We start from the raw sequence: 16,165 nt of genomic DNA, 5'->3' as shown, positions 1-16,165 counted from the left end.
GACTGGCCTCACCTCTGGTTCCCACCCATCCCTTCTTGGCCCAAGAGCCCCATGGCAGCTCTGTTCTGTGCACCTAGACCTTCCCTGAGCTGTCCTGTAGATACAATCATTTCTAGTCCTTTCCTCTTAACCGCCCCAAGCCAAAGTTGAAGGAAACCTGTTCTCCAGTCCTGTTTCTCACCCAATTTCCTGATCTTGCTCCTGACTGGTATTCCTGGATGGACCTCAGTCTGATTCAATACCTCAATTTGTTTTAGTATGATTGAGCAGTACTCAGAAACTGGTTCAGTGACCAACCCAGGACTTCTCAGGTGCTAAGGACTGCACCCCACAAGCCTGTGCTAGGATCATACTCAGTGCCCAGGTAGACAGAGCAGTAAACCCTGGAAGAATGAATCCTGTCTTCCACCTTTCTGCAGCTCTGCTCCCAAAATCAGAGCTGTTTATTGATATCTTCCTTGGCAAATTAAGGAGACTCCATCTATATCTGATATCTGGGAGGGTGTTGCAATTTGATACTTTTCTCCCTGCTGCAAACATTGGGAGTCTCTGCTGCTCACCCATTCCCTGCCAACTGTGGAAACTGCTGGAGCATGACTGGAGCATGCTGAACGTGTCCTAGAACTCCTCCTGTGTGGAGGAGAAGCATGACATGATATATCCCATCCACAAGACTGAAGGAAAAGAGCGGGCACTTAGGAAGAAAGCACCCCACAAGGGAAGAGATGTCATGATTACCACTTAAGCTTACATGACATTCCCAGACTTCTAGTTTTATTGACTTATTAAAAACCTACACTCAACATTTTCAGCAGTTTAACTCATCTGCTTATTCTGCTGAAGTATTTTTGGAGAATTTCCATTGTTGTTTAACTTACATTAGCTTTTGAATGTGTTCATTCATTCATTCTGTTCCAATTCTACCTCTTTAGTCATGTAATTATTTCCATTATTTTATGACTAATATCTCGCTTGTGTATGTTCAGCCTTGGTCTTCTTACTGTGGTTGTAGATGTTAATGATAGTAGCCTACTTTTCTTAATGTTTCCATTGCTGCTTTACCTTAAGTTGTGGTCAGATTTGCCAAAAGCTTTTAAATATATTTAAATATTTTAAATAATTGGTAAAATAAAAAAAAAAACCAAAACCTAACTTGGCTAAATCAACTTCCCAAAATCAAATGCTTTAGAGTAAACAAGGAATTATTTTAACACTTGAGTGTGTAAGAGAAGATCTAGGTATTAAGTCAATTTTTTTTAAGATGGAGGCTTTTTTCCCTGTAGACTGAGCTCATATTTTTTTGCTTTAGCATCCAGGCACTCCAATTCTTCACGTTACACATATGCTAGTTTTCTTTAGAGCTGCCAGTTGGAGCTCCTTAAGAGAGAAAGATCAAATTGCCCTGAGAAGATGCCTGACTTCAGAACTGTATGTACTGCTAGAAATAGGTATAATTTGAACCAGGTTTTGCTTTCTCCATTGTGAACAACCACCCAAATTTATGCCATGACCTTTAATCTCTCCATTAAATCACAAATCCTTGGTGTCAGACTGAAAAGCAAACCTGTGGTGGTCTGTAAAGCAGTCATCTCATTATTCAGCTGCCATTTTCTGGAAGAAGGCTATTTGAAAACAAAAGTAGTTTCAGAGCCAAAGGAGCTTTCATGCTTTAAACAGGCTCATATCCCATTGGAATTATTCCCCTCCCTACTATTACCAAGAAATGATACTTCTGCTAAGGTAGGCACATCAACTTAAAAAAACCTCTGGGTAACAAACCCTGGGATATCACTGTCGCCCTGAAACCTAAAGCCTTCTGGTAATGTTTTCACAGTTTTAGTTAATTTCCCATGAAAGTTCTATAAACATAAGTAGTTTATCACATTCCTTCTAAGAAACTTCTTTTGATGGACGTTTTGCATGACCAGTGTGCTTGGGAAGGTGGTAACTTAATTATCCAATCCCTGGTCATTGTTGAGAATCTATAAATACTGGAGTCAGGAAATAAAGTTTCTTCTTTCCTGTTCTGACACTGAGAGGTGTTTGTGTGAATTATTTTGTGTCCTTTAGCGACATGTCACTTATTTTTCTCAGGTAATCTGGCATACATTTGTAGACTTGGGTGGAGGCTTCTGGCAAAACTTTCTCTGCTGCACTGTCTGTGGGATCTGAATCCAATCTTCCTTCTCCTCATCTAAAAGAAGAGAAAGGTGAATATGTTGCCTGCCAAGGTTGCTGTTACCATCTCCCCTTCTTTAGCCACATGCTGATGCTTCATGGGAAGCAGGAGTGGGTGGAGGAGGTGGTCTTAGTCTGTTGATGCAGTGTATCTCCTCAGTTCTCATAACTCACCCATGCGTGGAAAAAGCATTTTTTGCACTTTGACACACCTTCTCACTGACAATGGCACAGCTCAACTTAAGTGCAAACCTATAGTGTCTTTAACTTACAGTCCGCACAGAATTACTTTAAATAGAGGTCACCTTTCTCTTTTCTCTTTTCAGCCCTCATCCATTATTTACTCGATTCTTTTTCTCTTGGATCAATATCTTCAGGCTAAAAACTTAAACTGTGAAAGTTCAGCTGTTTCTCATCTGTCTGTTTTCCTGTTCTCTTTGAAGAGCTGTGTTGTGACTAAAATCCTGTTTTGAAAACATATCAAAATTATCAAATTAACCAGGAATAGCAGTTCTGGTTCTTTGTTTATATTTAGGTTAATTAAGTGAGGTAACATAGATGGGCACTCAGAAGAAAGAATCAAGCCTGACTTACATACTTTTAAGAAGAAACTGTTGAAGTCACGTAGGTTTTCTTTTTATTTTGGCTTCCCATATGTCCACACTACCAATCTAGGAAACAAATAAATAATCTTTTTCCTCAATATTTCTTTTCCTTTTTCTGACATGTTATGTTTAGACTTGTTTTTACATTACTCGCATTGCTGCTAGCCCAGAGACTGATATCTTGCTTTTGTTGGTAACTTCTTTCTTCGAGGCAGTCAACCACAGCCAGTCAATTGTCAGCCTTCTTAGGCTGTGGGAGCACAGAGCAGGTATTTTCTGTTCAGGAATGGATGCTTGGGAGCAAAACAGAAGCAGCACTACTTATGTGTTGCTGAATTGGAGTTGTATATCTGTGTGAAACCTACATATTTATATGGATTTGCAAGGCCAGCTCTCCTAGGGAGAGGTAAACTGCTGCAGATATCAGGTTGGTTCTTTGAATCACCCAGTGGTTATCTCTGAACTTAAAGACACATATGTTGATGTTTAACTATTTATGTTTAGTGACTGCAGATCAAAGATCTTGTACTTGTGGGATGCACTGAGATACAAGACTTCCTATGGCATTTCATAACACTAAACACTCTGAGGGATGCAGATCAATATTCATCAGTAAGCACCACTGAATTTATAACTGACATTCATCTTGCCTGAAGGAATTGATATGCTCTGCCAGAAAGAACTGTCTCAGAAATTAAATGAAAATCAGGAAAAATTTCTGTGAAAAACTGTGGTTTCTAAAGCTTCATAATCTGATTAGAAATGCATTTCTAAGAAGATATTGGAAAATTTATTCTTTTCAGTTCTATGCTTTTGATATATTTTCAACATAGCAGCTGAGTTAAAACTTGTGGAACCAAAAGTAAACTGAAAGAGGAAGAGAAAGCAGCAACTGAAGAGAATCTCTGTGTTGCATTTTTATTTATAAGGAGACAAACTGTGCTTTTGTTTACAGTGAAGGAATGGAGACAATGACATCTACTTTCTTAACTGCTCCACACTTCCTTTTTTAGTCAGTAATCCAGTCTTTGATGTGGGATTGAGTCAGATATCAACAGCAGATTTTACATTTTCTTAGTCTGTTTCTGGGTGTATTACAATGTTATGGTTAGCTGACAGCTTAAATACTTTTCCAAATTATAACAGCATTGTTCTTCTTCCTCTTCCCAACACTTACTAGATCCCACTGTGGGGTGGTTCTAAAAGTGAGCTCAAGCTGCAGTAAAACCAGCTCATCAAGAAAAATCACAGATCTAATCACTCACCTTTGGGAACAGGTTCACAAGAGGGGGGTGGTTCTTAAATGTGCCACTGCATGGCAACAGGTGAGTTTAATGTCTCCCACCTTCAGGCATGATAAGGATATGACTGTAAAAAGTTCTCCCTTAAATAGTTTTAAATTGTAGAAATATGTAATTAAATTTGCCTTTCAGAAAAACTTAAGAACTACTTAATGTATCAGTATTTTGAGGATTAAGTTAATCTACAGATTATGTTTCTTCTAACACAGTGGAATGACTGGAATGACTGGAATTCTAGGTAGACTGACCTGAATAAACTTCCAAGTTATTTGAACATCTTGACAATGGAAATATTTTTAGTTCAGATTTATTTTCCAGAAAGTAGTGATTTTTTTTTTCTACTTTCATTTTAGCATCCAGACAAACAATAGAATAATGATCAGCTCCAGTGAAATTGGACCATAAATCAGGGGAATGTGAATGATTAAAAAAAAAAAATTGAAAACCATTTCATTCTTTAATGACCCTAACTGGTAACATTCTTCCTCAAACCAAGTTTACACATTAATTTCAGGAGTTTCAGTTCAAATTCATCTCTTTTTCTATTCTTCTATATGGTAGTTTTGTGTATACCAGAATTGTTGATTATAAATCTTCTACAGCAATTTTTTTTTAATAAATAATAATATAAAAGAATAATGGGTAAACTGTTTCAAAGGACAGTAATTTATATAGGACATCTGGACATCTGACTCACAGGAAGGAAACTAGTAGTAATCACATGAAAATCCAGAGAATGAAGAATTTGCTTACTTTTACACAGACTGATTTATGGGACTTTAGCCTTATTTTAATTTTGTATTGATTAAAAAGCCTTTGCATAGGTTAATGATAAAGGTTAAAACTCCTTCAATAGTGAAAAGGATTGAAAAGATGGATTTCTTCATTTAAAATAGGCTTTATTGGCAATGCTGATTCCAGCACCCTAGAGCCTTGAAGTTATAATGAACATGTCTTATAATGAACATGGATTTAGAAACTATGGCCCAAGAAAGCAATAGGGATAGATCTAATGAAGGTTATTATGGTTCTCTACTTCAGACATAGTTATTTTTGATCTTTGTCTGGAAAACAAACCCAAGTCTTTTTGACACCTAAGACTTGCTATTATAGCAATATAGTTTTAACATATATGTTCTTTAAGCTAAAACTGACCTACAAGTCAAAAAAGTACATATTAGCTATTTCAACAAATGGTGTTATAACTTTCTGATTCTTAAGAACATGAAACAAATGAAAATGTTTTGGTTTGTGACCATTTGTTTGTGCTACATTAACTCGTAAAAGCTTTGTTTTCTCAATGGAAATACTGAGTTCATTAATGTATAATGTGAAACAAATGCCACTGTCAACTTTGAAAGAAAACTTTCAAGTACTGGACTAGAGACTTAATGTCTGCTGCTCTTTTAGTAAAAATGACTCGCCAGATTTATGGTAAGATCATTGGTTACACTCTATTTCATGTTTATACAGATTTCAAAAAATATGCACAGTTAAACCTGATGAATTCATTTCCTAATATATTGTTAACCATGCAGAATTTTCTTAGCTAATACCATTAGGCAGGTTTCTTAATTGACTTCTAACTATAACAGTAATACTATTCCTTTGTTTGTTGTGAGATTACTTGCATCTTGATATTCCCTGTACAGTTAAAATTGCTATATGTGTTGGTTTGTGTATTATTACAATGACTGTTAGGATATAAAAAGAAAAGAAAAAAAAAAGGATTTCAGATTAAATTATTTCCTCCAAAGAAGCACCTATTACATATTACAGAAAATTTCTTCCATATTTATGCAGTTGTCTTGGCTTTTAAGTGAGCATGACCTCTCTTGTGACATCATCATGTGGCATACAGCTCAAGTTCAGCTTTTTGGTACTCACAGTTCTCTTTGGGATCTGATACAGGTTGCATGGGTTGCTCAGGAACAGCAATGAAAACTCAGTGACTGCATTTCACTGAAAGAAATGACTGGCCAGTTGCAGAAGTGAGACACATGAAGACAGTGAGAATTTGCTGCTAAGTTTTATATCACATTATAGAACCTTCCTATGATACTAAGCAACACTCCAGATTTAAGGGATTTCAGTGGCTATATCTACACTGTCAAGTAACTTAGCTTGTGAGTTATCTCCTGGTTTCAGCTCTTCTTACACACATTGCATGAACGTTCGTTCACTCCATGGCTGAGCATCAAGGAAAATTATTTTGGTCACTCCAAAATAAACTTCACGTTCTGTGGATAATTCATTCCAGGGACTGCTTCCAAGAGGCAACACAAACCAGAAGGCTGAAGGCTTGGGTTTCTCTGCCCTGCAGAGTCCCTCAACAGCAAGCTTTTTATTTTCAAACACTTTCCCTTGCCTGGATATCATATCCCAGAGCTTGTAATGTGTTCCTTCAGCTTCATGTTATAAAAACACCACCTGGTGGGTTGCAGCACAACCCTCATATTTATTTCGGACATTTTGAACTAAAAACAAACAAAATGATAACTGGATCTCGGAGCGTGGGAGATCACTGTGTGTGGCTTAGAAGACATGCAAGGCATTGTACCATGCAGAGGAGGTTTGTTTAGCAGTTTCTCCTAGGTATTTGCTGTCCCTGTGCATAGCAGGCATAAGCCACTCAGCAGCCCTTCTCCTGAAGGATCTCCTTCTGGGACACATACTTAACTATGGAAATGTAGTTGCAATGATGCTTTCTGCACTTTAAAAGGAAACACTTTCATGAAGCACTGGCTTCTCATAGATGTTTGCACACATCAGATATTGGCTATTTTCATGGCAGTATGCAGCCCTTGATCCTGCCCTTCAACATCAGATACTGAAACCAGAATTGATTAAAGGCAAGGGTTTAGGTATAAAAGTGAAAATATAGGACTACAGGTGAAAAAAATATGAACTTGATCACTATTTCACTTTTTTATTATTTACTACTTATTTTCCTACCTAAAATTTCTAAAATGTAACCCATTTTCCACAGCTACATGATTCAACATTTAGTTTTAGTTTTCCATCAAAGATATAAAGCATAATGGTAGGGGCTAGATTGGAAAACACTCACTGGTCACTCAGTATTGGACCTGTTATGTAACTAAGTGTAGGGTTTGTCTGTTCAAATTCAGACAAAATATCTACATCTGAGTATTCCACCTTCGTCTGTATTTCCTTATTTCTCTGCATTCACTGTAATGCAAGCTGCTGTAACTAACTTTCATTCAGCTGTCTAAATAGAAGGGTCAAAAGTCACTGGAGATGCTCTAAGAACTCCAAGACATCTTTAAAGGGTTTTATAAGAATCAAGCTGCTTTTGGACAAGCAGCTGTATGCCAAATGTTTTACCTTTCTTCCCTATACCTAAAATGCCTGTAGGCAGCTATGTTTAACCAAATGGACCCAAGGTGTAAATGTAGATTCTACAGATACCAAGAACTGGAATAATTTGCTCCTTACAAACCATCTCGTATTATTTTCTTAAGCTCATCACTTTGGCAACATAATGGTACTTTTTCCTGAATTTGGGGTGGTGCTCACACTTGCTTAACATTTCTGACACAAACTGAACTGTGTAAACACAGCAAACAGATGAAATTTTGCTCTGCCAAAGTATGAACTTATGTGTGATTTTTAAAAAAGTGTACTGAAATGTTTTTAATGGTTTTATTTTAAGGCCTCTGGCCTTCCTTTTTAGAAGTGTTCTCATACAACTGAGAAAATGTAAGGACATTTTAACTTCTTGGGTTGTCTTTTCATTTTGTTTTTTTTGTTGATTTTGGTTTAGTTCCTTTTTGCATAAGGTAAAGGGGCTGTAAAAGACTTTATGAGAAACATTCACTCTACTTTATGAAGATAATAAATTTCCCTATTGTCCAAGACAAACATTAATCATTATATGCCATAAGTTAGAGGTCCCAATTGGCTGATTATTTTAATTGTTCACTATATTTATTTTCCTCCCAAACATCAGGCAACTGACACAGATAGACACAAATAGTGAAGCAGAGACATTACTGTTTTGTCAAAATTAATCAAATTTATATAAAAATTATACATATAATTATTGCACATATATATTCTAGATACAAACAGTATATATATAAAATCAATATATTAATTTTAATTTTGACACAATGAGACTGCACCAAAATTAAGACTTTAGGCCTAACAGAAAGACACCAGTTGATTGGAATAAACACTGTCTTACATCATGCAATTTCATTATCAGTGAAGGCTGTTTTCTATGTAATTAATTGGTTTTCATCGATACGGCATTGATAGGGTAGCACTTACTTGTATGCTTATGTAACAGTAGGTTGCATAATGAAAAAGTCTTATTTTTTCTAAATTAATAAAGTTGAATACTCTTTCTTTTGTCATGAATCTTGTAGCAAATGGGGCTTCACTGAAAGACAAGTTTGAAGTATAAGAGATTCACCCAAGTAAGCTGATTTATAATTCATATATGGCAAACACATGTAAAATGCTATATAATTTATTTTTATTTAATATTAAAATATAAAGATCCCCAAAGTCTCATGGGAAAAATGCTTGGAAATTGTGACATTTCTTTAGCCTTTGTGAATCAACTGGTAATTTCTCCTTCCTTAAATGAAAACTGTACAGAATAAAGGAAATATACACTTACTAGGTTGATTCAATTCTCAGCAGAAATATCTCATTTTTCTCACTATGTAGTCAAAGAATGGCAAAGAAATGCAGGTTCATTCCCTCTGTACTATGTGTTAATGAAATCCAGTGGGGTTTTTTGATTGTTTGTTCGTGACTAGTGCTGAATTGTGAAGCTTGTAACATTTATAGAATCACAGAATTGTTGAGCTTGGGAGGAATCCCTGCTCTCATCCATTCCAATGATACTGCTCTTTTCCATTTCACCTAAACTGTGCAACTGAAAGGGAAAAATTTGCATTAAATCATAAAAACTTATTCCTGAAGAAAGTGAATACACACACTGCTCTATGTGTACTATAGAAAGGGCATATAGCATGTGTTTTCCTGTAGGAACATCCCTTAGGTTTTCCAAATATAGATGGAGTCATAAAAATATGAAAGCAACCTCCAGAAATTAGTCCTTTTCCAGGTACCTTTCATGAATGAGTTTTCACACATCATTTCGTCCCCTCATTAAGATTTCATGGCCAACATCGCATGAACTTCACATGGAAGTCTTTGATATAATAATAATAATAATAATAATAGGGGTTTCCACTTCTCTGTCTAAGCACTGGATACTCACAAATATTCTGTAATATATTTAAGAGTAATGGCTTAAATACACCAGCTGTAGAATGATCTCCATATACTCAGTGTTTTTTTTCTCTCATATAGCTACTGTTCTGTAGAGGAATATCTATAAATATTTTTTAAAGTAGCAAATGGAAGTTTTCATAGGAACTACTATCTATAAACTGAACTATTTCTGAGGTATTTAAGCAAAGCTTTATGATTAAGTTAGCATGGATATGTTTTGAAACATTTTAATGATATTGAGTAGTTAGGAGTAAAACCTGGTGAAAAAACTCCAGTGAAATAAAAGGAGACAGCCATTAGAAGTTTAAAAAAATTCCAGATAGCAAAATATTGTCCAATCAAATAATATATTTTGGGAACTAATATGTCAATTTATGAAATGAAAATTCAATGTAATACAAAATAAATACCTATTTTTCTCCTTTTTTTGGTTAAAATAAATTAATGTTTCTTTATGATCCTTCTCATAAATTTAGGAACAAAACTTCATGTAGTTATCAGTGTTTTACTCCACAGTTTGCACTTTAAAATAGCCTGAAATTTCTATTACATATTATTTAAATAATTATCTTTATTCTAAGAAGAATTTTGCCTGTAGCTTCACAGTGCTGTCTTTTAAAATAAGTATTCCAACTTTTTCCATGTAAAACATTGTCCCATCCTTTAAAAATAATTTTTTTCTTCATATTTAAGGCTTGTAGGAAAATCTGATTCCATTAAGGCTATATTCTGAAACTTCCAGAACATCATAAGAATATTGCACAAAGAGAAATCCAGTTCTTCCTCTTCTCTAAATCTTGTGTGGATTTGTGTCCAAGGTGATGTTGACAGAAGCTCATTTGGCACCTTCAGTTTTCCTTGAAAATCTGTTAGTTCTGTGTTGCTCAGCAGACAGAAGATCATACAGGAAGGTGGTTAAGGTTAGACTTCTCTCACACAAACATTTTCTGGTTTGGTTTCAAAGGCTATTGTCAGAGGATTTAAAACCTTTAAAATTCTTAAAGTCCCAGCATGGCCCTTGGTAGGCAAGCATCTGCCCCAAAGTCATAGCCCATTTTTGTAATATTTTGACAACCTCCATAGAACACTTCCTTGTCAAATGAGAACCCCCCATGACTATAGGTTTGACTTTTCAAATCAAGGCTAAAGGTTCTTGCTGAATACTGGAAGGAATTTGTGTTGTAGCTGTAGGTATTCTGGAGAACACAACAGATCAGCTGTCAAAGTTGCCAGTTCCATTACCTCTCACATGTTTAAATATGTTTAGAACATGCTAAAAAGCTTTAGAAATACTCTGCAGCTATTATAATATAATGAGATGCTGTAATATTAATCACAATGTTTGTGGCAATTATTTGATGATTATATTTTTCTAAACCAGAGCAGAACAATGCTTTAAATTGCTGCTGTTTACGCAGTTTGAGAACTGATGCTGGGGACACGTCTGTGATACTTGTCAGCTTTGCTTTATGCAGACTTACGCAAACATGGTATTTGGATTATAATTCCCAAGCTATTTATCTTCTGCTCTGCTGAAATTATAAATTTCATCGGAAAAAAAATCCCTCTGAGTCTCAGAGCAGACTTCTGAATTTTACCATTTTTCCAGTCAAAACATTAGTTCTAGTATGATTATATTACTAAACTAGATATTTATCAGAGATAATTTGAAATACTTGGAAAAACTTAAGTGCCTTTTCTGTAACTAAGTCCATCTTCAGACATATGAGGAGACTAAAACCAAACAAGTTTGCTTTATTTCTGGTGTGTTCTGCTAAAAATGATTGGATATCTCTCATTGCAAGAATGCTGTGAACTATGAAAGTTAAATTCATTTACAGGAAAGAATCACTTCTGTTACAGATTATGATATATGAAAGATGGCATTTATGTTTCAATTCTGATTCATAATGGACAACAGAACCTACTAATTTAAATAAAAAAGGTAGCCTAGGTGCAGAAATTAAATCTATAGTTATATTTATTAGAACTATCTAAAAAGACCCCAGCAACATAGCACAGTTCTGTTCAAAGAGGCTATTTTAAAGCAATGTTTTCCTTTTCAGTGATTTTTTCACCAGATGATATCTCTACATATTTTTTGGATTTCTTCCCTCAATAAGTCAGTGTGGCATAGACTTATGAGGCTGAATATGTGACAGGTTTGCTGTACGATTACACAAGTCCAACACTGTATTCATTTAAGATCAGAGATTATACATAATGATTTCTAACATTTGATTGATCAAAGTAAAGTATATAGGTAGGTTTGAACTTTTTTTTTTTAATCACTGCTTTCATAGGAACTTCCAAAGTCTGCAGTTTTCATTTGAGGCTGGAAAGAAAACAATTCTCATCAAAAGAAATCTCTACTTTCTATAAAACTGTGTCATGGGGTAGCTTTACCTTTAAGATAGCTTTGAGAGACGGAGGTTGAAGCTGCTGGTGGCTGATGGGAGTTTTTCCTCCTGACCAATTATCGGTCATTTCTAAGAAATGACAGACGTCTCGACCATTAGTTCTAGTTTGTTCTCGACCAAGTTAAGTCAACTTGTAAACACCCCCTTAAGATGTACAGTCAGAGATCTCTTGCCCTCTTTTGTTTCCAGCTTTTGAGAAGGTAACAAGGCCCTGTTGTATCCTCCTCTTCCCCCCCCCCCCCCCCCCGGCCGGACAAGGCCGCAGAGGACGAGGGGGGGGGGAGGAAAAGAAAGCAGAGCTGCTCAGTTACTGCTGCTGCTAAACTGAAACCTGACACCAGGAACTCTTGCAGCTTTCTAAAGCTTTTAATTCTTTTATTACCTGGATAAACGTACAGATTTTTCCCAGAAAGACAGGGAAAGAGAGACAATCAACATGAAGAAGACATCATAGAACCACCAAAAACAGTGAGGAAGAGTTAAGTTTAAATAAGAAAAAGGGAATAAGGAGGTGCTTACAGCTGAAATATCTTTCTGTTAAAGCTATGGAGATGGACAATAGTAGTTTAAAAGACTCTTTTAATTAATGACTAGAGTATGGGAGGAATAGAGTGTTCAAAGTGTGGACTTTTGAGAAAAGAGAGAGTAATTGTGATACTGTGGGTTGCTGGAAATGGGTAGAGTGAAGATTTTGAAGCCTTGGGGGGCAAAGAGAAAACTGTTTTCCAGGAAGGCTCACAGAGACAGATGAAGAGGACTTCTGCCTTTGAATAACTCATCCTTAAAATGACATCCCTAGACTCATTGACCCATACACACCTCGGAGTGATGTGGAATGGGAGGAGTGAACTCTAAGGACAGATTTCCGGGCAGCTGGCATTAGAGAAAGAGAAAACTATAACAAAAATAGTTTTCTTGTGAGAAACTCCATAGATTGGCAGAAAGAGACTTCTGTTTCTCTACAAAGACTGATGAAAAAACTCTAGCAAGAATTGGGACTGTTTTTAACCACCAAGGTTCTAAAGTTTTTTTGTCTCTGTGTTGTCATGTGTACAAAGAAATGGTCAAGTGGTGGGAGGTAAAAGGGTTTTCTGGAAGTTTATTCTAGTGTTCTTGTAGTTTGTTAATAAATTCTTTATTCCTTTTTTAAGTTTTAAGCCTGTTTTGCTCTTGTTCTAATCCATATCTCACAGCAAGAAATAAGTAATTTTTTAGTTACTGGTTTAAAACCACGACAAACTGTAAATTAAATTTTCACTAGAAATTACACCTGACTGTCCAGTCATTGAATATTATCTAGTCACATCGTCTTCAGATTCAAAACACATTTGGTGGACGCTGGTTATTTCTTCAATTGTAAGATCCAAGAATATTTTTCATTTTTATATAAATCAGCTTTTATCATTTATGTACTAACTTACATAATATCCAATATTTCACTGCTCTGATACCATATCTGTAAATACACTGGAAAAATCTAATTTGTTATACCTGTAGCACTTGCTGAACTGCTTTGCTGTGTAGGCGAGAGTTGAACTTTTCACTGTCTACTGAAATTAGTCTTTTTAAATATGAGAAGACGTCACTAAAATTCTGAAGAAATTATGAAAGCTTTTTTTTTTTTTTCTTTTGCTCAAATTAAAAAAATTCCCTGAAAAAAAACCCTTGATACACCTTTATAGTGATGATTCCACTCAAAACACTTTCAGTGAAGTCATTGGTTGACTGTTTTTCTACACAGGTTACTGAAAGTACATGATGAGGAAAAGTTGTATTCCCTCCCTCTCACCGTCTGTTGTGTCACTGTTCTTTCTTGTATGTTCACTTGCATTGTGTTCATACAGCTAATTTTCACAAATTCCAGCAAGAGAATGGGATTGATAAATCCACATGAAATAGCAGGGTCCACTGCTTAGTACAGCAGCAGAGAAGATTAATTCATTCTAGCAGATTTTTTCAGAAAGCATCCAGCAGATTCTTTCAGACAGCATGTTTGACTTTAGCTGACTCTTCCCTTAATGTTGTTTTTTTTTCAAGGCTGCAGGAAGGATATTTGAGTACCTAGAGCAGAAGTTCACAAAAAGCAGCTTTCAAGCTGCTTTTAGAGAAAAGAGTACTTTTAATGCAAGCACCAAAAAAAAAAATTGTTTTTTTAGGAATGGCTGTCCTCTGTAGCTTCTGTTAAACCAGCTTAACAAACAAGATAACACCATGACTAAAATATTTATACTTTGCTATAGTCACTTTGAATAATAATAATGAAAAAAAGATTCACAAGTTTATTCATCTTTCCTAATGATACAGAAAGGAAAGAAGCACCTAAACAATGAATACTGATACAGAAACTCAGACTGTAAAATCAATATATCAGCTCAGTAGAGCTGAGCTTCTTTCTAATGCTGCTGTTCCAGCAGTAGAGTTTACCTTCTGAATTATATATGTATTGACCTAATTACATAAATATTGACTGTGCTTTATATGAAGCTTTTTTCAGTCTCGGTGTAATTACAATGTCAATATTTGTTGTATGTAATAACACTGAATTTAGACTTGTTAATTTTGATTGATAGTGGCATGCCACAAGTTATTTTATGGGATAAGACAGTCTACAAGCATGTATAGCAGATACAAGCAGCTGACAATGCTACCAAAATTCAGTGTGTCTCCAAGACCTTCTGTTTCCAATGTTTAACCAGGCAGAGGAAATGTAATGTGTTATTACATCCTAGTTCCATAAGAGTACTGTTTTGAGGTAGAGAAATATTTACCATGGTAAAAAAAAAAAAAAAAAAAAAAAAAAAGTACAAATATCCAGCTGGGAACTCAGTAAAAGGATTCCTGTTTAAAGTTAGCTTTAGAATTTTTCCTTATAATGTTGTAAAGTCTGTTTAAATTGTGCCAAAATGGAGGTTTTATATAGCAACAACTATTTTTTTCTGCATATCTTCCATGAGTTATACATTACTTTGCAATAGTACTGGGACCCAGACACAAGAAATTTCACATTAAATTATTTCCTTTTTTCTTCAAATCCAAGAAAGATGTGAGCAGTGGAATTTTAGGTACTACTGGGACTTGCAAAACTGTTCACTTCAGTCTGCAAATGTTTGTTGAGATATATTTCTACAAGAACAACTTTGTTCAGAGCTGGCAGACCTCAGAAGGGCTTTCAACGATTAATAGCGATATAGTACAGTGTGTATTTCTAGATGCAATTATAAAGCATTTGAATTTGGCAGTAACATGAGAATTAGAAACCAAACTGTGACGGTCTGTGTGCTGAGGATATTTAATTTTTTTCTAGCTATAATATGTTGCCAGTAGTGACAAGGAATGCATCATAATGTATTTTCTTACTTGTCTCAGCAGGGATGCCAGACAAGACGAACCTCAGTGACGTAAAGCAAATCCATCAAACCAACGATGGCAGCACTTTAGACACAACTGGAGCAGGATGTACAGCAATGGCTGATTATATGACATTTATGCTGATTAGTTTGGTAATACTGTTTCTCAGTCTTTGGTAACTGCTTATTTATGGCTTGATATATGTATCTCATTGTCATCTATTTATCCCCACTCACAAGCCTGGAATAAGGGATGTGGTGAATACGGCAATATTTGTAGTATCTTGTATAAGATCAGGCAGTGATCTTAACCCTGAATATTAACGAAGAGTTTTGTGTGATATTTTACCTGTGTTTTTTTTAAACATCTGTATAGTCATAAAAAGTCATGTTTTCTTTTTTAATATTTTATGTTGAAAATAAGTTGTCTATGATAATATCTCTCTTAAAAGCAATTTTTAAAAAAAGAGACTATTACCAAGTTTGAAACGGTCTCTGGAGATCATCTAGACCAGCCCTGTGCCCATAGTAGACTCACTTCTTGCAAGTTTCCTAAGACCAAGTTCAGTTGACATTGGAATATCTCCAAGGAGGGAGTCTTCACTGACTCTCTGGCCTAACTATTCTAGTGCTTCAACACTCCCAGCAGATGGTATCAGCCATCTTAGGTTGTGAGATACTTTTTAAACTATTGTGTTTTGGTTTGTGACTCTTTCCCATTGTGCCCACTGGGCCCTGTCACAGCACCATGGACAAGAGTTTGGCTCCATCTTCTTTGCTCCCTTTATCAGGTAATTATACATTTTCAAAAGATCCCACTCTGCATCTTCTCCAGCCAAACAGACCCAGCTGCCTCAGCCACTCCTTGCGTAAGATTTGTACCCATACCTTAAAAATCTTCATGGCCCTTTGCAGGTATGCATCTACTATGTCCATATCTTTCTTGTCATTGTCCTTGAGAGCCCAGACCTGACCATAGCACTGTAGATGTGTCCCACTAGTGCAGAACAGAGATGAAGGATCACCTCCTTTGACCTCCT

The 16,165-nt window shown here is 35.7% G+C and overlaps 1 protein-coding gene across 1 annotated transcript in view; it reads left to right on the top strand.

The window, feature by feature from the left end:
* The window catches only part of GPC5 (glypican 5), a 584,394-nt gene extending 569,089 nt beyond the window's left edge, over positions 1 to 15,305 (top strand). Inside the window, exon 8 of the mRNA XM_058858548.1 lies at positions 15,148 to 15,305. Coding sequence (XP_058714531.1) covers positions 15,148 to 15,305 — 158 coding nt within the window. The remainder of the gene's footprint in view (positions 1 to 15,147) is intronic.
* Positions 15,306 to 16,165: the final 860 nt, after the last annotated feature.

Source organism: Poecile atricapillus, chromosome 1, assembly GCF_030490865.1.
Source record: "Poecile atricapillus isolate bPoeAtr1 chromosome 1, bPoeAtr1.hap1, whole genome shotgun sequence".
NCBI classification, from domain to species: domain Eukaryota; kingdom Metazoa; phylum Chordata; class Aves; order Passeriformes; family Paridae; genus Poecile; species Poecile atricapillus.
This window is presented reverse-complemented; position numbering and strand designations above follow the sequence as displayed.